This window comes from Corvus moneduloides, chromosome 30 (genome assembly GCF_009650955.1).
Source record: "Corvus moneduloides isolate bCorMon1 chromosome 30, bCorMon1.pri, whole genome shotgun sequence".
NCBI classification, from domain to species: domain Eukaryota; kingdom Metazoa; phylum Chordata; class Aves; order Passeriformes; family Corvidae; genus Corvus; species Corvus moneduloides.
The window spans coordinates 1,348,585-1,368,726 of record NC_045505.1 but is presented as its reverse complement, the minus strand read 5'-3'; the positions used below and the strand labels follow the sequence as shown (position 1 = coordinate 1,368,726).

General features: G+C 51.5%; 2 protein-coding genes and 1 long non-coding RNA gene across 5 annotated transcripts; 2 read left to right on the top strand and 1 right to left on the bottom strand.

The window, feature by feature from the left end:
• The first annotated feature begins 601 nt into the window (after positions 1–601).
• Positions 602–7,137, top strand: LOC116436737 (keratin, type II cytoskeletal 5-like). Its single transcript, XM_032094098.1, is given in 10 exon segments — positions 602–1,284; positions 1,852–2,066; positions 3,684–3,744; positions 4,363–4,401; positions 4,403–4,459; positions 4,717–4,881; positions 5,256–5,381; positions 5,579–5,799; positions 6,107–6,141; positions 6,290–7,137. Coding segments are annotated over 10 exon segments (1,764 nt in total). The 5' UTR covers positions 602–714; the 3' UTR covers positions 6,565–7,137.
• A 2,215-nt stretch (positions 7,138–9,352) lies between these two features.
• Positions 9,353–16,159, bottom strand: LOC116436787. 3 transcript variants are annotated; one of them, XR_004237064.1, is made up of 5 exons: positions 15,681–16,159; positions 12,384–12,548; positions 11,330–11,374; positions 10,861–10,974; positions 9,353–10,788 (listed from the first exon to the last, which is right to left on the bottom strand). It is a non-coding gene; the product is annotated as an uncharacterized LOC116436787 (long non-coding RNA). The 3 variants fall into 3 exon arrangements; XR_004237062.1 differs by having other exon boundaries at positions 9,353–10,974; XR_004237063.1 differs by lacking the exon at positions 12,384–12,548 and having other exon boundaries at positions 9,353–10,974.
• Positions 13,846–18,608, top strand: LOC116436734 (keratin, type II cytoskeletal 6A-like). The gene is made up of 9 exons (XM_032094094.1): positions 13,846–14,508; positions 15,438–15,652; positions 16,166–16,226; positions 16,420–16,515; positions 16,759–16,923; positions 17,103–17,228; positions 17,470–17,690; positions 17,934–17,965; positions 18,077–18,608. Exons 1-9 carry the CDS (start codon positions 14,014–14,016, stop codon positions 18,271–18,273), a joined length of 1,608 nt encoding a protein of 535 aa, XP_031949985.1. The 5' UTR covers positions 13,846–14,013; the 3' UTR covers positions 18,274–18,608.
• Positions 18,609–20,142: the final 1,534 nt, after the last annotated feature.

Here is a 20,142-nt window from a genome sequence, read left to right as displayed (position 1 = left end):
ACAAGGGGAGATGATTTTGGTAAGATCCCAGAAAACACTGCCATGACACAGCTTCCACTCAGCTCATCTCTTCAAGCCCATGATCATTTAGATCCAGAAAAAAAAATCAAACTTGAATATTAAAAAAAAATCACAACATCAGCACTGATCATTAAAACCGCCTTCAGACCCAACTTTCCCGAGCCAACAACAGGACATGCATGGCTAGTCGCAGAGCTGGAAACCCTGGAAAAGCCCCTATTTTTCTTGCCTGTGCAACGTGTTAAACCTTAAAATTCATCTTGCAAAATCTTCGCTTTGCTCAAGCGAGCGAGTCCTTGGCTTGCCTGAGGGAAAGCGGCTCCCAGGGTCTCAGGAATCATGTTGCATCCTGCCCCTGAGCGCAGACCTCGTCCCATTCAATTCTAATTTAATGACTCAGAGCGGCGGCTTTGGTGGAGGGGGGAGCTCCCTCTTGCCGTTACTTTCCTGCCTGCAAACAATGCATTTTTCAGCGCCTCGCCGTAGCCGAGGTGTGTTTGACAAGGCAAGTTGCTGCAAGGCACGTCAAGTTCTGAAGTCCCGTGCCAAGTTTTCCAAGCAGATAAAAGAGGAGGCTCCCAAGCTCTCCCATTACAGGGGTTTCTGTCTCCATTGCCCTCTGCTCTTTTCCTGCTGCGCAGCCTTTTTTTGTTTTCCTGTCTCCTACCCTTTGTCTTCCCAACTGAACCAGCCATGAGCCGGATCTCTTTCAGATCATCTACTGGAGGGGGCATGAGGGGCTTTAGCTCAGGCTCTGCTATCGTAGGAGGTGGTGGTGGTGGGACCAGAAGCAGTTTTAGCTCTGTCTCTGTCTCCAGAGTTGGAGGAGGAAGAGCTGGAGGTGGAGGAGGTTTTGGAGCTGGCGGTGGCTTCGGCAGCAGAAGTCTCTATAACTTAGGTGGAAGCAAAAGAATTTCCTACAGCTCGGTTGGTGGAGGTCTACGGAGCGGAGCCGGGGGTGGATACGGCTTTGGTCTTGGCTATGGTGGTGGAGCAGGAGCTGGCTTTGGCTTAGGAGGAGGTGCTGCCGGTGGTGGCTATGGGCTGGGAAGTGGATTTGGGCTGGGAGGGCCCGGATTCGGTGGCCGAGGTGGCCCCGGGTTCCCTGTTTGCCCACCTGGTGGCATCCACGAAGTGACTGTCAACCAGAGCCTCCTGGCACCCCTCAAGCTGGATATCGATCCGGAAATCCAGAAGGTGCGAACGCAGGAGAGGGAGCAGATCAAGACCCTCAACAACAAATTTGCCTCCTTCATCGACAAGGTGAGAGTTTGGTCTGAACCATCAAGCCAGGCATGCTATCAGTTGCCTCAGGAAAAAAAAACTTCAGGAAGAAACTTCCTTTGGATTTAGGGGCTTGCCTGAACTGATCCCAGCTGAAAAACAACGTGGGCTTGGCTGAAAACTGAGAACTGTTTCATGTTTCCTCTTAGCAAGGATGAGTTTTTCAGCGCCTTTATTTTATTGACAAAGTAATTCTCTCTCTTCCCTGTAAAAACCATCCTGGGGTGGATGGATCTTCTTCTCCACAATGGGATAGAACCAGTTTAAACCAGGAAGGTGGGCTGAGCATCTACTGGGGCAAGAAACATTAAAGTTGCAAGTACAGGTGTTTGGCCTGATTAAAACTCCTGAAAAAGTCTTGCTAAACATCTCCAGAAGCTTCTGATACTTTTGAGAATCCAATGCCCTAAACTGGGACACTCCTAATGATTCCCCTCTGATTGTCCCAACGTCTGTTGACCTTTTCGTTGGCGATCCCACCTTTTCCTGGCAGTTGTGAGGTTTTCTGTGCTGTCCACACATGTCCCTGGTTTTGTTCCTCCCCAGGTGCGCTTTTTGGAGCAACAGAACAAGGTGCTGGAGACCAAGTGGAGCCTCCTCCAAGAGCAGGGTCACACTGTTACCAGGAAGTCCCTGGAGCCCATTTTTGAAGCCTACATCAACAACCTCCGGCGGCAGCTCGACAGCCTGGTGGGAGAGAGGGGCCGCCTGGACTCCGAGCTCCGCAACATGCAGGACATGGTGGAAGACTTCAAGAACAAGTAAGGAATCGCGTTCTGCAGCGTAAATCATTCCAGCCAGGAAAATCCGGGCAGGTGGCTCATTCCTGCTGGTGCACACATGGTGTTTGATCCGGCTTCCTCTTCCCAGCATGAAACACACTCCCAGAATTACCCCTTGTTATTTTACATTTATCACGAGCAAGATCAGCGTTTAGCACAGAATTCCCAGGAAACAGCTCTAGCGTAACAGAGGGCATGGTCTGATCCCTGGAGTCTCCTGAAATAAAATACCTGGAGACAGAAAAATTAATAAATCGTGAGAATAATAGGCAAAACCGGAATGAAACTTAGCCACAAACTTCCAGCTCAAAAATCCCCCATTTCCCATTTTGTGAAGGAAATTCCAGCCCTTCTCGAGGGCCCAGGTGAGTGCTCAGCCTGTCACCTCCCATCAGCTGGAAGATGATCAGCCCTTTGCCAAAAATTTCCCTGGGGAGGGAATTAAGCCCCTGCTGAGCCGCAGGATCAGGTGGAGGGAGGACGGATCATTCTCGGGACACACCAGTCAGCACCTGCTGCCTGGAGGGGGTTTTTGGGGGGATTTTTAGGTGAGGTTGTTGACTTTTATTTGGCGGAGCAGAATCTGTCTCTTCTTCAACCAGCCCTGGCTGACTGCAAATTTGAGAATCACCCTGCAGGGCTGGAATATGTAAATATTAGGTAGTTAAGAATGAGAAGAGACAGATTTTTGAGAGAGGGGCTGACGATGATGCTTAGATCCAACAGGAGGGAGTGGCAGAGCCTCTGGTGTAGTTTTGGGTGCATTTGAGGTCTTGAAAAGTGTTCTAGGCTTTTAGAAATACTGGTCAGGCCCCAAATGATCAATTCTACAGCCTGGATATCAGTTACCTCCTGGGAAAGAGAACACATTTAATTCTCAAGTCTAGAGTTGGTTCCCAGTCCACTGGCTAATTCCCACCTCTTCCCTTGTCCACTCAGAGCTCCGTCTGCAGGGAAAGCTCTGCCAATATCGGTGAGAGGACTGGCACGAACCTGCCTTTGAAAGCCAGGTCTTTGTCTCAAGAGCCTGCATGTTTTGTCTACTTTCTAGCTAAGCCCTGCCCTGATTATCTGATGAGAGGATGTTGCTCAGAGCCATAAAAAGTTCCACAGAAACGCTATGAGAGCTGTAATGATCCTCTCTTGCATAACCATGGAGTTTTTGTTTTAATTAAACGCTGCAGTGGGTTCTTCAGAGCCATTAGCATTATTATAATATCAAATATCAAATGACTGCTTTATTATACATTTGTAGGCATTGCAGAGCAGCTTTGTTGAAAGCCTTTTGCATAACTTTGCTTGGAGCGAAGGTCACGGGGAATGGCTGCTCCTGCTGCCTGCCAAAACGGGCTCTGAATCTGCACATTTGTGTATGAGCTTGACTTTATGGGCAGTGATTAAAATATGTTAATTTAACTGGGACTACTCACACCATGGAGTCCCACAGTTCAAAGACAGCAATATTTGCTCTGTGTCTGCTCTGGATAAACATGTGGGAGTAGGGAATATATCCATGAGCCACAACTGATGATTTGGGAACGGGGTGCTCCCACCTCTTCATTCCATCCAAACCCCCTCACTCTTTTATCCTGGCAGATATGAAGATGAGATCAACCGGCGCACAGGTGCTGAGAACGAGTTCGTGGTTCTCAAGAAGGTGAGTGGGTTGGGAATTATGGGCCAGGAACTGGAATTAACTCACCTTGCAGAGTTCAAGCAAAGCCGGTGGGAGTTGGGGTCCTGCACGCTCATGGCTGGGTCGAGCCATGAGATCAGCACATCCTGGGCTGGGTCCTCCTGAGGCCAGGAACGGGCACAACCTTCTCTGTGCTGACAGAGCTGCCCTGCTTTCTGGTCTCTTGTAGCTCAGCTCAACTCAGTCTCTGGTCACATCCTTGTGAGTCAGAGCTTTGCCTTCTGCCCAAGAACCTGGTTCTGGCTCACAGTTGATGTCCAACATTACATTAAAAATATACCTTGATCACAGGGACATAAAAATGAGCCTAAGGAGCTGCTGGCACTGGCACAGGTTGCCCAGGGAAGCTGTGGCTGCCCCGTCCTTGGAAGAGTCCAAGGCAATCTGGTCTATGGAAGGTGTCTCTGCCCATGGCAGAGGCGGGAATTGGATGAGCTCTCAGGTCCCTTCCAGCCCAAATCATTCCATGATTCCACGACTCTATGCATAACAGACCTGGAAGCAGACATGGTCCTATTGGTGTCCTGAAGCCCCTTTGGGTTCTGGTTTCATCAGAAACCATTGGTATCTTCTCTTTAGGACGTGGATGGTGCTTACATGAACAAGGTTGAGCTCCAGGGGCAAGGCCGATGCGCTGGCAGAGGAAATCAACTTCCTGAGAGCTCTGTACGAGGCGGTGAGTGGTTCCTGGAGAGCATCCCCCTGCTCCTGCCCCGTGGATCCCACACCCGGGGCTCTATGGGAGCACAGGAAAAGGTGGTCCGAGCCTTTTGGAAATGATAATGCAGGAATAAGTTAGAAAAGGGCAAATGGAGATGGAGCAGGGGAAATGCAAGAAAACAGCTTGGCAGGGAGCACTCCCAAACCACCTCGTCTCTGTGGTTTTCACCATGGACGCCAAACCATTAACTTCATTTTTTGCATCTTTTGCAGGAGCTGTCCCAGATGCAGCAGCAAGTGTCCGACACCTCCGTGGTCCTGTCCATGGACAACAACCGGAACCTGGACCTCAACAGCATCATCGCTGAGGTGAAGGCGCAGTACGAGGACATCGCCAACCGGAGCCGTGCCGAGGCTGAGGCTTGGTACCAGAACAAGGTGAGTAACCGGGGTGACACTGATTTCTGTGGTCAGAAATGATCAGAAATTATTTCCCATCAGCTGAGGGGAGACAGGGATGAGATATTCGAATGTTTTGACCTTGGGCTTGCAGAGTCACTGGTAGAACTGGCCTTAAACACTTGCCCTTCCAGGTTCTTGTAGGTGACAATGCTCCGGTCCCCTGTGCCATTAGGCACTGCCTTCCTGGCACATATTGAGAGCTAAGGGCAAGTGCCATTATTGCATGGGCAGATTTCAGAGGAATCTTGTCCCCCACCCACATCCAGACCTGCACTTTGTTCCCTGAAGTCCCCTCACCCTTCCCTGAGCTCCCGGTGCTCACCAGTGCTCTCCTCCTTTCCGTGTACCAGTACGAGGAGCTCCAGGTCTCTGCCGGGAGACACGGGGACGACCTGAGGAACACCAAGATTGAGATTTCAGAGATCAACCGGATGGTCCAGAGGCTGCGGAATGAGATCGACAGCGTGAAGAAACAGGTAGGAAGGGGATGGTCCTGCTGAACAGGAGGAGGTGGGTGGAAGGCGATGGTGGTCAGGCACAGCAGGAAGAGCCATCAGGAGCCCTCAGTGCCATCCTGGGAACCACCAGCCAGTGTCCACAACCCCCCAGCAATGCTTGGGAGAGTGGTTTGGGGGGTCCAAATGAAACAACTGCCTGTTCTCCCCACTCCCAGTGTGCCAACCTCCAAGCAGCCATTGCTGAGGCCGAGGAGCGCGGGGAGATGGCCCTCAAGGATGCCAAGGCTAAGCTGGCCGAGCTGGAGGATGCCCTGCAGAAAGCCAAGGCTGACCTGGCCCGGCAGCTCCGGGAATACCAGGAGCTCATGAACGTCAAGCTGGCCCTGGACATCGAGATCGCGACCTACAGGAAGCTGCTGGAGGGCGAGGAGAGCAGGTGAGGACAGGTGGACCTGCTGTGTGCTGGCCAGGGACCATCTCCTTGGGGTCAAACAGCTCTTCCCAAGGGGCTGGAGCACCAGGGTGGACAGAGGGATGGTTGAAACTGTGAACTGTGTAGGCAGAGTTTTGTTTCTCCAGCTCTCGGCACCCGATACTGATAAAAATGAGCATTGTCACCTCTCACCTGTAACACAGACACACCCCACCAGAGCAGAGGCCCTGCTGAAGGCCATGAAAGCCTAATTAGATGGTGCCATGGACAAGGTTTTGGCATCATTGCTCACTTCCCCCTTTCCCAACAGGCTCGCTGGAGAAGGAGTCGGAGCTGTCAGTGTCTGTGAGTATCACCCCCACGTCCACCTCTTTGTATCTCCTCCCCTTCCACCTCTTCCCACCCACCCCTCACCAAGGGGGTGACACTGCAGGTCTCCCCACCTCGGGGCTCCAGCCGTCCCCTCACGTGGGTGTTTCTGGTTCATTCCCAGCTGTGGTCAGCAGCTCCAGCGGGATGGGCTACGGCGGCGGGAGCAGCCTGGGCTTGGGCGGGGGGCTCGGCCTGGGTGGCGGCAGCGGCGGCTACACCATGAGCAGCAGCGGTTTCGGAGGCGGTAGCGGAGGCTTTGGAGGCGGCTCTGGGGGGCTCAGCTACGGCGGAGGCAGCTCCTTCAGCTCTGGGAGCAGCCGGGGCATCAGCTCCAGCACGGGAGGCAGCGTCAGGATCGTTTCCAAGACCACCACCAGCAAAAAGACCATCAGATAAGGCTGGCAAGTGCATGACCGTCGGCAATTGCGGCCTCCTGCCCTGCAGATCATGGTGTAAATAGCTGCGCTAGAGCCTCTCCTTCCTCCGTCCTTCACCTCTGGGGCAGCGGGGGGGACCAGGACCCCTCCGTGAGAATCTGGAGCACCTTTGGCTGAAGCACAGGTTGTAACTGGCTGGGCATGGACCCTGCGGCGCCCATCGGTCTCTCCTCAAAGTCAGGCGTTTAAAGCAAAATGGAAGCACTGTGTGGAACGGGGACAACCATTTCGTTCATCCCATACCAAGGGTGAATCACAGCCTTGTGGAACCACAGTCCCGGGTCCTCAGCACTGAAAACATCTCCAAGAGGCTCTAAAAGCCTCTGTCCACAACATGTGTTACAACCTCCAAAGGTTTTGTCTGCAATTCAAGATTTCTTCCAGCCCCTTCTGTTTTCTCCGGCACTTGTGGGAAAGGTTTTTGCTTTGTGTGTATAAGATTTCTAACTCCTCGTCCTCGTGGCTGCAGCCTCCTCACTTCCAGGCCTAACCTACTGTAAGGTCCAATAAAAGAGCATTTGTCATTTTTAAACTCTGCTGGGTTTTGCCTTTTCTTCCCTCCTCCTGCTGCAGGTGTTGGTCTGTGTCGTGGCCCTGCTGCACTGGGGATGCCCTGAAGGCAGTTCCTGAGACAGGATTGGCTCCTTGAGGAAACAAAACTCAGTTTTAGGACTTGGGCTCTAGGACAAGTCGGGGCAAGTGGAAAGGAGGGTGGGATGAGCAACCTGGTTTATGGAAGATGGCCCTGCCCATGGCACGTGGGTGGAACTGGATGGGCTTTAAGGTTCCTTCCAACCCAAACCATTCCATGATTCTATGGATGTAGAACTGAGGCACAGGAAGGAAAAACTGCCTCAGAACTGAGCCAAAAGCTGGATGAATCCCACTGTGGTGGTTACCTCCAAAGTTGCCCTTTCTGCCTGTGACTGCAGGAGGAAGGAAGTGCAGGGAAGTGGGAAAAAAGACGGTGATTCCCAAAGGTTTATTTGGGATTCATGAGCCGGCTCATGCAGGGCATGGCTCTGCCATTAGTTTGTACAAGCAGGAGTAACTTGTACATCAGTGGAGCCCACCTCTGGAATCAGCACCACGACGAGGACACAGCGAGATTGGCATCGCAGCAGGAAGGGGACAGAGCAGGTGGGCATTGCCCTGATTGGGAAGAGCAGCCGGAGGGGCAGGCACAGGACAAGGCACCCAAAATCTGCACACACAGCCTTTGCACACCGAGCTTTCCCTGGGACGAGCAAATATCCCATGAAACATCCTGGCTGCTCCTCCGCAAGGGCAGCTTCAGGGCCTCAGGTTCATTTGGAGTCCTCCAAGGTGTCCACAGTACTCGGTCTCCCAGTTCCCACCCAGCCCCTGGGAGGTTTCCATGACCTGCCTGGATGGGGGGTTTCAGCCAAGATTCCCCACCAATCCCAGGCTCCCTCCCATGGCTCCACAGGCACCTCCTGATCCCGCTCCCCGGCAGGGCCAGGTGGGGATCCCGGCAGGAATGGGGCAGCACCAGGCAAGGTGGGAATCCAGCCCCAATGGCAAGACAAGAACCATGGGCAAGGCAAGAGCCAGGGCAGGAGGGAGCAGATGAGGAAGGACCCACAGCCCTTTGGGAATGCTGGTCCCAAAAGGAGATGGTCGGTGCCCATCGACCTATCCCTCAATCCCTGCAAACTCCAGCTGGGGCTGCAGAGGAGAGGAGGCATCAGCCGGGTCTGCCAGAAAAAGCTCCTCGTGCAACTTTCTGCCCCAGAGCAGCTTTCCAGGGAAACGCCTCCGAGCTCCCACACCAACGGGACCCCCTCGTCCATCACCTGGCCCAGGTGTGAGAGCCCTGGCCAAGCCAGGCAAGCATCTCCAGCAGGTGGGGACCCAGAGCAGGGAAAGGGACAGTCCCGCCCAATGGTCCTGTGGTGGGATGAGCATCCCGAGGCTCCACTCCAGCACCTGGGAAGGGCCTGGAATAATGTCTTGGGAGAGCTGGGGCAACCCATTTGCACAAGGGGAGGTTTTATGGAGGGGGAATGGTTGGGCTCCATTAATTGAAGAGTTTTCTCCACTTTTCAAGCATCTGGCCTTGTTTCTCGGACTGGTTTGAGGGAATAGGGACAAGCTCCCAGAGCCAAGGTGGTGGCTGGAGGCAGAGCAGCCCAATTTGTTGGGTTTTATTATTGAAAATGTCAAATCTGATGGTTTTTGGTTTTTAACCCCAGTGTGCACAACACATTGGACCATGGGCCACATCAACACATGGCTCCACCACCAATGAATTCTCCATGAAATATCTTTGCCAAATCCTTACCCATCCCCATGGCACCAGGACAGCTCCTGAGCGTCCATGAGCCAGTGCTGAGTCCATCTCCTGCACTCTGAGGCTGAAGATGCAGCCAAAAGAGCCCTGAGCAGGTCTCTGTGTCCTCTGTTGCCAATGAAGTGTTCTAAGAGCCCATCCCGGCACAACTTTGGGAATTTGCAGAGCAGCTGCAAAAAGCTGTATGCAAGTTCCCTCCTCCTGATCTGCAGAGAAAAATTTGACACACTCAAGTCAAACACGACACGTGATTTTAGCTGGCACTGAAACACTGGGTGAAACATTTCTTGAAACTAAACATTTAATTTCAACATTTTCTATGGGAATGATCCTGTCCTGAAACACTGAACTTAAAACAACTCCCCTTAAATGAATTCCAAAATGAAACTTTGCATCTTTTTTGACTCAAAAGCAGAATTTCCATCAAGGAAAATTATTTTAATTTGCAAATTGTTTATTTGCACAGGCTGCAAATGAAATAAGACATGAAATGGCTGCAGGGAAGGCAACACAGGATGCAGCAAATCCAGAGTGGAACAATATTCCCAGCTGCCATCTGCTCAGCTGGAGCAACATCCCGCTGCCCAAAGCAGTTGGAGGTCAGAAATGGATCCAATCCCAAGGATCAGCAGAGTGGTAAATAAACATGACACCCCTGGAATTGCTGTCCTGTGATTGGATCCACTTGCCAGGACACACGTATAATCCTTGTTTATCTTCCCAGTTCCTTGTCCCACCAGGTTTGTTTTAACAGGGAGAAATTAAACTCCGTGCCAGCGCTCTGGATCTTCAGAAGGAAAATCAAGCCAGGAGCAGGATGGAGCTGAGCGATGTGGAATGTGCACAGAGCTTGCCAAAACTGTGGGACTCCCCAGCGACACCATTCCAGGGCTCTGCGTTCTTTACTGGGAAGGAAAGACGTGCCCAAGGGCCAGGAGAAAGGACGGCGTGGGACAAATACCCTGTGGCCGCCTTCAGCCCAGCCTGGGGCGGGGGATTCCCCAAAGGCATTTCAAGGAGATGTGGAGGATCCAGGTTCCTTCAGGTGCCACCAGCCAGACACCAGAACAGGATAAAGGAGGTACCAGACCCCTCTGAAAGCCTGAGGGAGAACGAGCCCTCCCAGGTGTGTGCAAGGCAGCAATGATGGAGACGAACTTCCCAAAGCCTGGGCTGCAGTGGAGTCTCCGTGCTGGCACAGAAAACAATTATCTGGGGAAAGCAGGTCACACCTACACTTCAAAGTCACCCAGGAGCTGGAGCTGCCTGGCCTCCAGATACTGCTGGGAACAGGCTCAAAGGACCCAGCACAGGGCAACACCTATGGGAAAACTTCTGAGGAGCTCATCCTAATTCATCCCTTCGGGAAATGGGATTCATGGACACTCACCTCCCACCCAGAGGGGCCCGGCCCCACAGCACAGGGATGCTGTGAGTTCAGTGGTCTCCTGTGGAAAAACCTCAGTCCTGCTGGTCTTCATTAACGTGGGATAAAATAGTAAATTACAGCCAAAATGAGTCGGGTTTGAATTTAGCTTGGAAGCCCAAGTTTAACCCAAAGGCTTTAATTTAAGCAATTAACTTAAATTACAGCCTTGACTTTGCTGATAATTAAACTGAGATTAGGTAGCACAGGTGAACCAACGCAAGGTACTTTGACACACTCCTGTTTTACAAATATGGTTATTTTTGCAAACAAAACACAGAGGAACATCCAAATATTTCAGCCTGAGAAGCTGCATCAGAAGAAGGATTCCGAGGTGGATTCTGGACAGGAGCAGTGGAGCAGAGGGACGGAGAGGAGGTGATGAAAAGCTGTTGGAGACATCCCTGTTCACTCAGCCACAGGAAAATGGCTCAGATTTCTCACTAAAGGGACCAGAGTTGCATTGATTGCCCTGACAGAGGCAGAACTCCCTGATCTCAGAGGAGAGTTTTTACCTTGACAGCAGCATGGTGCCAGACACAAATTCAGCCAAGACTTTACTCCCAGGTTTACAGCGTTGGTAAAGTGTTCTCCTGCCTCTTGCTCTGGGCTTGCAGCGACTGCTCATCCTGGTGGGAAGAAACGAGGAGAGGGAGGGAAGGGAAAGGCTCCAGAGCCTGCCCAGCCTCTCTCACACCAGGGGGGCTCTGGCACAGACACAGCTCCTGAGGTGATATCAGGAAAAGCTCCCGAGCAGTGGGTGAGCTCCAGCACCATCCTCTGCATCAGGAGGTCCCTGCACCAGAGCAGCAAATCTGCTCCGTGCCTGGAGCTGCAGGAGCATGGGAGACACTCCCCCGGGAGCTACCTGGAAACTCTGTGTTTCATCAACAGAGCAGGGTGGGGACCCCCCTTTCCATCAGCCCATACCCCAAACCTGTAGCTACAGCTCCTTGTGCTCCCAGTTCTGCCTTTTGTAATTACCTCTGACATTCCTTCCGGATGAATGACAACCGCATCACCTCCACCCTGGCAGAACGTGGAATGGAAAGAAATTAATTCCTTCTCAGTTGCTTGGAGGAGCTGCTTTATTATTACTGTTATTAACCATGGGCTCCAACGCACTCAGTGGATTCCTTAGCCAAAAAAAGACAAGTTTCAGATGTGAAGGAGCCCGAGGGGGAAAAGGAAAGCACTGACACATCCCACTGGGAGAACTGGGGGGGCTCTGCCCTACACAGCCAGACTCCCCACGTTGTGCATCTCCCTCGGGAGGGAGGATCTGCCCTTTGGTGCTGATCTCCACTGGAAAAATTGGAATAAAGCTTCTTTCAGGTACTCAGTGTTAGGGGAGATGGAGAGAACTGAGAGAGCAATCCCCAAAGGAACCATGGGCTGGCAACTTCCAGCTGCTTTGGGGTATCTTATGGTCATGTGGTTTGGGTGGGAAGGGACCTCAAAACCCCATCCCATCCCATCCCTGCCATGGGCACCTTCCACTGTCCCAGGTTGCTCCAACCTGGCCTTGGACACTTCCAGGGATGGGGCAGCCACAGCTTCTCTGGGCACCCTGTGCCAGGGCCTCGCCACACTCACAGGGAGGAATTTCTTCCCAGTATCCAAACTAATTTTCCCCTCTTTCAGTTGGAAATCTTTCTGCCTGGGAGTGGAAGCCAGCACACCTTTTGTATGTGGGAATGAATCTCATGACTTCAAGTCTGTCTGTTGGTGGGCAAAGCCCCCAGACTGATCAACAATCCTTCGAAAAATGCCCTTTGGACACAGACTTTGCTCACAATCTGTTTGCTTCCAGCTCCCAGGGGTGCAGAGTCAGACCCAGCAACAAAGCCCCACTGGGCAAAACCTGCAGCATTCAGCCCTTCCTTGCAATAAAAGCTCAGTCTGGCAATAAACACAAAACCAACCTGACAATCCCCATCTAAGAATAACATTTCATTAAAAACCTCCGTGGCAAAAATCGTCCCTCAGACATCCGGAAGCAATGGGGACACAAAGGATTTCTGGGTGTTTCCTGCACCTGCGTGTGTCGCCAGGCAGGGGCAGATGGAAGCACAACTGCCCCTACCATGGTGATTCCTCATTATTCCATCGATTCCTCGTTATTCCGTTGATTCCTCGTTATTCCATTCTTCTTGTGCTGCTGCAGCCAGCATGAGGGGAAGCTGCTCAATTTCAACCTCTTCTGTAAATAAATTAAACACAAATCCTCTTTTCCCGAAGAACACAAAACACCACAAGCCCTTTTTGTCCCTCAGAATGAATTATTTTTCACATTTTCATCTTTGATTTTTACTCAAGCCACCTGTTAAATGCAAAGGGCTGTGTTGGTACCTGTGGTGGGAAAGGAAAGATCAAGGATGTCCTACAGTGTCCTGTGGATCTGGGCAGAGGGAACCCTGTGGAGCAGTTTCCACTGGATTCAAGCAGGCAGGATCACACTTCCAGATGTGCTGAAGGAGCTGATTAAATCCTTGGGAAATGACATTGTGTTTATTAAGTGTGCGTTGGGAACAGCCCCGGAGCGCTCCATTTCCACAGAGCCAGTGGAGTCAAAGCAGTTCCCATTCCCACAATCTTTCCTCCTACGTATTTATTTCTGAGTTGTTTGTTTGTTTGTTTGTTTTCATCCTGCTAAAATAAAGTCCAAACCCTCAAACCCGAGGTAGCAGTACATGTTTGTGACAGAGCTCAGTGGCAGCTGTCAAAATCCACACAGGAACAAAAGGATCTTGTCAAAATATTCCATTTTTATTTGTGTAATTATATTTCTAAAAACAATGGAATAAGCCTGGAGAAGCAGGATTTCCAGCAGGATTTCCAAAGGGAGATGAGGTTTGTAGGGATGGCAGCAAAACTGGATCTGCTGATCCCTGTGGTGGCTCAGAAGGGACCATGGAATCTCAGGATGGTTTCGGTGGGAAGGGACTTTAAAGATCATCTTGTCCCATGGGCAGGGACACCTTCCACAGACCAGGTTGCCCCAAGTCCCATCCAGCCTGGCCTAGGGCACTTCCAGGGATGGGGAGTCCGCAACCTCTCTGGGCAAATTTCACAAGAACTTTATTGCAAAGCTATCCCAAAAGGCCGGGATGAAACTATTGACTGCAGGGCTGGCTGCGGAGCCGGCACCAATCCCACTCCTAAAGCACAGGGATTTAAACTTTCCCAAGCCCTGCTTGTGAACAAAAGAAGGGGTGAAAGCAATCCCGAGGGGTGAAGTTTTCCAATGACACAGGTGTTGAGTGACAGGCACTTGAGCAGTGTTTTGCTGCTGGTGCCCAACGTGACTCATCAGCACTTTCCAGCTTTGAAATGGGGACGAGTCTGGCTGTCTACAAAGACCGGCGACAGTTATTCCCAAACAATTCCCTGTTGCTGAGAACCTGGGCTGTATTATTTCAGCTGGGCGTGTGTGCAGAGTGAGTTCACTCTCCAGAATGCTGTTGGACATGCCAAGCCTAATTCATCAGAAAGATGATCCACCTCATCCAACCATCCAGGCTCATACATGCATAAAAGGGCTCTCCCCAGCCCTTGCAGAGCACAGGTTCACCTCTCTCCTTTCCCTCCTACTCCTTGCTCCAGGCCAGCACCTTTGCTCCTTGATTCTAGCTGTAGCATCCATCCCAACCCAAAAAGCCCCAGCAATGTCTCGCCAGTCCACCGTGAGGATTCAGAGGGGGAGAAGTGGCTTCAGCGCTGCTTCGGCCGTGGTCCCCAACACCTGCCGGACCAGCTTCAGCTCCTGCTCCGTCACCCGCCTGGGCAGCTGCAATGCTGGCAGTGGCTTTGCCAGGGTCGGGGGGGGCTTTGGAAGCAAAAGCCTCTACAACGTTGGTGGCTGCAAGAGGATCTCTGTGGCTGGAAGGGGTGGCAGCTTCTATGGCTCCGCAGGGTTCGGTGGTGGCGCTGGGAGTATGTACGGGGGTGGCTTTGGTGTTCCAGCCAACCTTGGCTACGGATACGGGGCCTTTGGGGGCGGCCCTGGATTCCCAGCTGGGGGCATCCACGAAGTCTCCGTCAATCAGAGCCTTCTGAAACCTCTCAACTTGGAGATTGACCCCAACATCCAACGGATCCGGAAAGAGGAGAAGGAACAAATTAAAACCCTCAACAACAAATTCGCCTCCTTCATCGACAAGGTGAGATCTGAGCTTTCCTAAATATCTGATTTTTTTGGCAGGGACACTTTTCTTTGCTGGTTGATGAGGACAAAAGCTGATCGAGGAGGAATAGAAGTGAGGAATGAGACTTGAAGATGCCCTGGAAGCTCCAGGGAATGGCACCTGTTCCATAGCGGTTGCCATGAATTAATCACCCAGTGTTTGAGTTCCTCCTCGTTTGCTACTCCACATCTCACAGGCAATGAGGAAAGAAACAATCCCACCCTTCTGGAGACTTTCAGGAGCATTTCAGGAGCCTTAGGAACAGCTTTGTAGATGATTAAATGAAATCCAGAAACCCACCTAAAATGACCAAGAAATTGGCACAAGGGAGAAGCAGCTTCTCACTGCTCGAATTCCCTCAAAGGCATTTAAATCTGGCACCAGAATGTTTGGGGTTTTAGTTCAAAATATCAAAATCTGATCCAACTCTGTCTGTCCACCACATTTCACTGATGCACAAGAACATCTGCTCAGTTCCTGCTCTGGTCAAGTAGCCCCTCCTTGGTTTCAAGGAAAACGCTGCAGTATTTTGGACATTTAGTGGGGTAGGGGAGCTCTACTGAAGGGAAGGAGAAACAGCACCTTAACAACGTTATTTTAATTAAAAAGCAAGCCCTGCTTTGCTCCTTATCTGATTTTGCTCGCACTTTTCACACAAAATCCCTGTACCTGGTCTCAATTTAAACAACGAATGGGAAGCCAGAAAATCAAGGGTTGTTCCAGAGTTTGTAACACTGAACAGGGTCCCTGCACTCAAATCTCCCAACAGATGAGAATTTGGCTCTGACAACCAGCTGGAAGGAGCATTTCACCCTCTCAGCCAGTTCTGAGACCCTTCTATTTGTGGGGAGAGTCTCCCCAGTCTCTGTCCTTTCCAAGCCCCTTCAGGATATTTCTCCTTCCAGGTCCGATTCCTTGAGCAACAAAACAAAGTTCTGGAAACCAAGTGGAGTTTGCTGCAGGAGCAGGGAATGAAAACAGTGAGGAACAACCTGGAGCCGCTTTTCGAGACCTACATCAACAACCTGCGTGTGCAGCTGAACTCACTGCTGAGCGACAAGGGGAGACTGGAGGGAGAACTCGTCAACACCCAGTACCTGGTCGAGGACTTCAAGAAGAAGTAAGTCTTGAGCTAATGCTCTACTCACCTCGGCAGGTGCAGCCTTTCTCCTCTCAACATCCTTAAACCAACTGGGGAACCCAGGAGAGTCCAGGAGCCTGGAATTCCCGGCAATGACATTTTCTCAAGGAGAAATTTTCTCAGTAACGGAGTAGCAGATCCGAGTGCACCAACACTTAGGGAATGATTTGGAGCATGATCAAAGACTTACTGACTAAATTACCTACTGAGAGGGAAAAATTACACAGTAGGTCTGAAAGTTTCAGGGCAGCACATTTCATTTGCTTAAAACAGCAGAAGGAGGATGACTAATGGCCAGAAATAAGTAAAAAATAATGGATTCGTTCAAATTGTTTTGATGTACTTGTTTTAACTGGTTCAGCTCCTGATCTCTCATTGAGGGAAAAGAGCATCGTATGCAAAATGCTCTGAAGGAAACTCATTCCAGCAAACTCAAATCACCTCTCTCTGTTGCCTGCCCAAACAAAAGCTCCCTGTGCCGTCCTCCTTTAGGTATGAAGATGAGATCAACAGAAGGACCATCGCAGAGAACGAATTTGTGACGCTCAAGAAGGTGAGAGCAAATTCCAGGGCACTGTGGGATGGCTCATTGTAGAGCTCTGATCACCTACTCAGCCACAAATCCGTCCATTACAATTCCAACCCCTTTAGTTTTTTTATGGTTCCTTCCCTGCACTGTTATCACAATGCATGTTCCTGATTTACTGATAGCGGTGCAAACCACCCAAAAATCTCTCATCCCCCAGGATGTAGATGCTTCCTACATGAACAAGGTGGAACTCCAAGCCAGGGCAGATGCGCTGAGCGAAGAAATTAATTTCCTGAGAGCGCTTTACGAAGCAGTGAGTACAACCAGCTCCAAAACATCCCGGCCCTCAGTGAAGAGCTTCTCTCCCTCCATTCCTCTGAGAGCCTCTAATTCCTTCCCCCGGGAGATGCTAAATCCTTCCCCTCTGTAGAGTTGCACCACCACCTGAGCTGTTCAGATAATGATCTGTACCAGCCTCTCCCAGGTCTGCAGCTCACCTGGAAGGGTGAAAAGGCATCTCCCAAGGGAATTACCTCATTCCCTGTGCTCTTTGCAGGAGCTGTCCCAGATGCAGACCCAGATCTCTGACACCTCTGTGGTTCTCACCATGGACAACAACCGGAACCTGGACCTGGACAGCATCATCTCTGAGGTGAAGGCGCAGTACGAGGACATCGCCAACCGGAGCCGCGCCGAGGCCGAGTCCTGGTACCAGACCAAGGTGAAGGATCTGGGGTTTCCATGCTCTTATCTTCATATCTTGTCTGGAACTGATAAAGACTGACTCTTCCAAGAAAACCTTCCCAGCTGCTGGCCTGGGCTTAAGGAGGGGCTCTCAGGTTCCTGGTAGTTCTGAAAATGGTGGATTTTCCCTTGACTGATGGTTCCTCTCCGTGACAGTACGAGGAGCTGCAGGCCACGGCTGGCAGGCACGGGGACGACCTCCGGAACACCAAGCAGGAGATCTCGGAGCTCAATCGCCACGTCCAGCGGCTCCGATCTGAGATCGACAGCGTGAAAAAACAGGTAAAGGGCAGCAAACCCCACTTTTAACCAATTTACCCCCGGACTTGCAAGGGAGGGGAAGGAAAAGATCGGAGCAACCTGGGCAGTTCTGCTCAGTTTGACCCTTTTTGGCTCAAAACGAAAACTGTCACTGAAACTGGTGGAGCTGATGGTGCTGGGATAAAACCTTGTGGTTGCAGGGGAGGTGAAGAACAGCCTGGGTCTGGGGTGGGGACTTTAAACAGGGCTCTGTGTTCCGTAGTGTGCAAACCTGAAAGCCGCCATCGCCGATGCTGAGGAGCGCGGGGAGCTGACCCTCAAGGATGCCAGGGCCAAACTGGCCGAGCTGGAGGATGCTCTGCAACAGGCCAAGGCTGACCTGGCCCGGCAGCTCCGGGAATACCAGGAGCTCATGAACGTCAAGCTGGCCCTGGACATCGAGATCGCGACCTACAGGAAGCTGCTGGAGGGGGAGGAGTGCAGGTGGGTGGGAAACATCCAGCCCTGGGGCTGGGGATGGCACTGGAGAAGCTCAGCATTGCTGGAATGCTGAACAGGGGGCACAGAGCTGGGCAGATTGTCCCAGATAATGGAAATAACAAAAATCTGCAAATGATGCTGTGATTTTATTGTTCTCCCCAAAGGCCTCTGGGAAATGTATCTTATTGTTCCCCCCCAATATCAGCAGACTTCTAATCCTCTTCCTTGTGTTCCATCCCTGAACAGGCTGGCTGGAGATGGAGTCCCAGTGAATATCTGTAAGTCTCTAAAATATAATAATTACCTTATTTAAACATAAATTGTTCTTGTCTCTGCACCAAGAACCCAATGCCCAGAGATACTGAAACATTTCCTTCTCCTTCTTGCAGCCGTCACCAGAACAACGGTGGGAACGGGATACGGCGGAGGGAGCAACCTCAGCATGGGAGGGGGGATCTGCAATTTGGGGAACAGCTTCAACTGTGGGAGTGTTCCCGGGGTGAGCAGCACCACCCTCGGAGCTGGCAGCAGCTCCAGCATGAAGTTTGTCTCCAGCTCCTCCACCAGAAGAAGTTACAGGAGCTAAAGTTCTCCTTCCAGTCAGTGCCACGCACCAGAAAACACCATAACTGGTCCTTTACTGGAGCGTGGCGGGGTCGGCACGACCAGGGCCACCTGCACCCCAAGTCCTGTCCCACAGGAGCCCTACTTTAGGAAGTCTCTCTCAGCTGTGTTGTCTCGCACATGTCGTGTTGGGCTCAGCCCTGGAACCTGAGTCTCACTGGGTTAAATTTGCAGCTCGCTTGCTCCAGCTCAGCAGTTTTTTGGCCGGATTTTGTATATAAAATGTGTCCCATGACTGTTTGTCTCTCTTCACTTTCTGGGGTTTGTCTAATAAAAATGCACATGTAATTTATTCTATTTTGTGGTCCTTTTAATTAAAGAGGTGCAAGAGCAAATGCAAACACAGGTAGCAAGAACTTTTCCTCAGGCCCTGACCAGTTAAAGGCTCGGGTTTTTGCTCCTCACTCAGATTTACTGAATTTCACTGTCAGCAGCCAGAACACCCCAGCCCAGCAGAGCCTCAGAGGGAGGCTTGGGGTTGATTTCGACATTCCCTCCCCACCATGAAGGGAAAACACCTGGAAGCCAAACACCAGGACACGCCAAGGCAGGCGTCAGGTATAAGGGGAAAAGGCCTGAGCTTCATTTGCTTCCAGCTCCCAGCCCATTCAGCATCCAAGAGCCTGGATCCTGGGGGTGGGATCCCAGTGCCAGGTGTGTGATGTACTCGCACAAACCTTGAACAAGAGGAAATTAATTCCCAGGGAGCCAGAGTAACCCCCTGGCCTGTTCAGGTGAATCACGCATCCCAAAGCCCTGGTCTCACCCACGCCTTGGAGCCAGCAGTGCCAACATCTGCCTGAGCGGGCTGAGAGCCCTCCCTGGCTCAGGTGCTCAGTTTGGGGCCTGGTGCTGATGTTCCCTCTCCTCTAACCACACGGAGGGGCAGGATCAGGACCATACTCTGGGCAATAGGAATCATGAACCAGATATGGTCCTACACTGAACTAAATGTCACTTATCCAGTAGCTACACAAACACCCAAGAAAGGGATCTTTTTCACTGTTGAAAAGTGAAGGTCTTCAAGATGCAGCATTTCTTCATGTTTTTAGGATATGTTTTGAGAAGGTGGAAGAAAAAGCAGAGGAGGTGTAGGGATTTCAGATGTGGTTCTGACTAATTGGGAGAAATTAACGGAGAAGTAAAAGCAGAGAAACATCCGCAGTGACAGATCTCACCGCTGGAAGGTCACTTGAATGGAGAGATGAGACTGGAAAAAATACCCCAGCCCTCACTCCCTGGATTTTAATAGGTCCAAGTAAGGAGTAGAGAGGCCCTCGTAGGAAAATACTCACGAGTTTGGGGAAATAGAAGGGAATTGGCAGTGCTGGAATGACAGACTGGATTCAGGGTTTCCTTCAGGACCAGTAGTCTCTCACAATTTTCCCGGATGCCCTGCGCTCTGCAGGTGTATCCCTGAGGAAATCTCCTTCCCGAAATCTTGCAGGCTTGGTTGTGGATCTGCTGTGGGTCCCCACTCCTGCTGCACCAGCTCTCTCAGCAGCCTCCAGGGAAGGAGCAATATCCTCCCTTGGAGCAGCAGCCCGGGCCAGGTCAGCCAATGGCCTTCCCGCTGCTGCCCAAACACAGCCTCTCTAACCACGAGGATACGGAATTGTGCAACCCCAGAATCCCTGAGGTGGGAAAAGCCTTCCCAGCCCATCGAGTCCAACCTGTGCCTGATCCCCACCTTGTCCCCAGCCCAGAGCACTGAGTGCCACCTTCAATCCTTCCTTGGACACCTCCAGGGATGGGGACTCCAAACCTCCCTGGGCAGCTCCTGCCAATGGCCATGGAGAAATTCCTCCTGATGTCCAACCTAAACCTACCC

What these genes read in the sequence shown, in the direction of transcription:
- LOC116436734 (XM_032094094.1), top strand. Translation starts at nt 14,014, where the DNA reads ATGTCTCGCCAGTCCACCGTGAGGATTCAGAGGGGGAGAAGTGGCTTC. An exon ending in TGAGAGCGCTTTACGAAGCA is followed by an intron (nt 16,516 to 16,758) that starts GTGAGTACAACC and finishes TGCTCTTTGCAG; the next exon opens with GAGCTGTCCCAGATGCAGAC. An exon ending in AGTCCTGGTACCAGACCAAG is followed by an intron (nt 16,924 to 17,102) that starts GTGAAGGATCTG and finishes TCTCCGTGACAG; the next exon opens with TACGAGGAGCTGCAGGCCAC.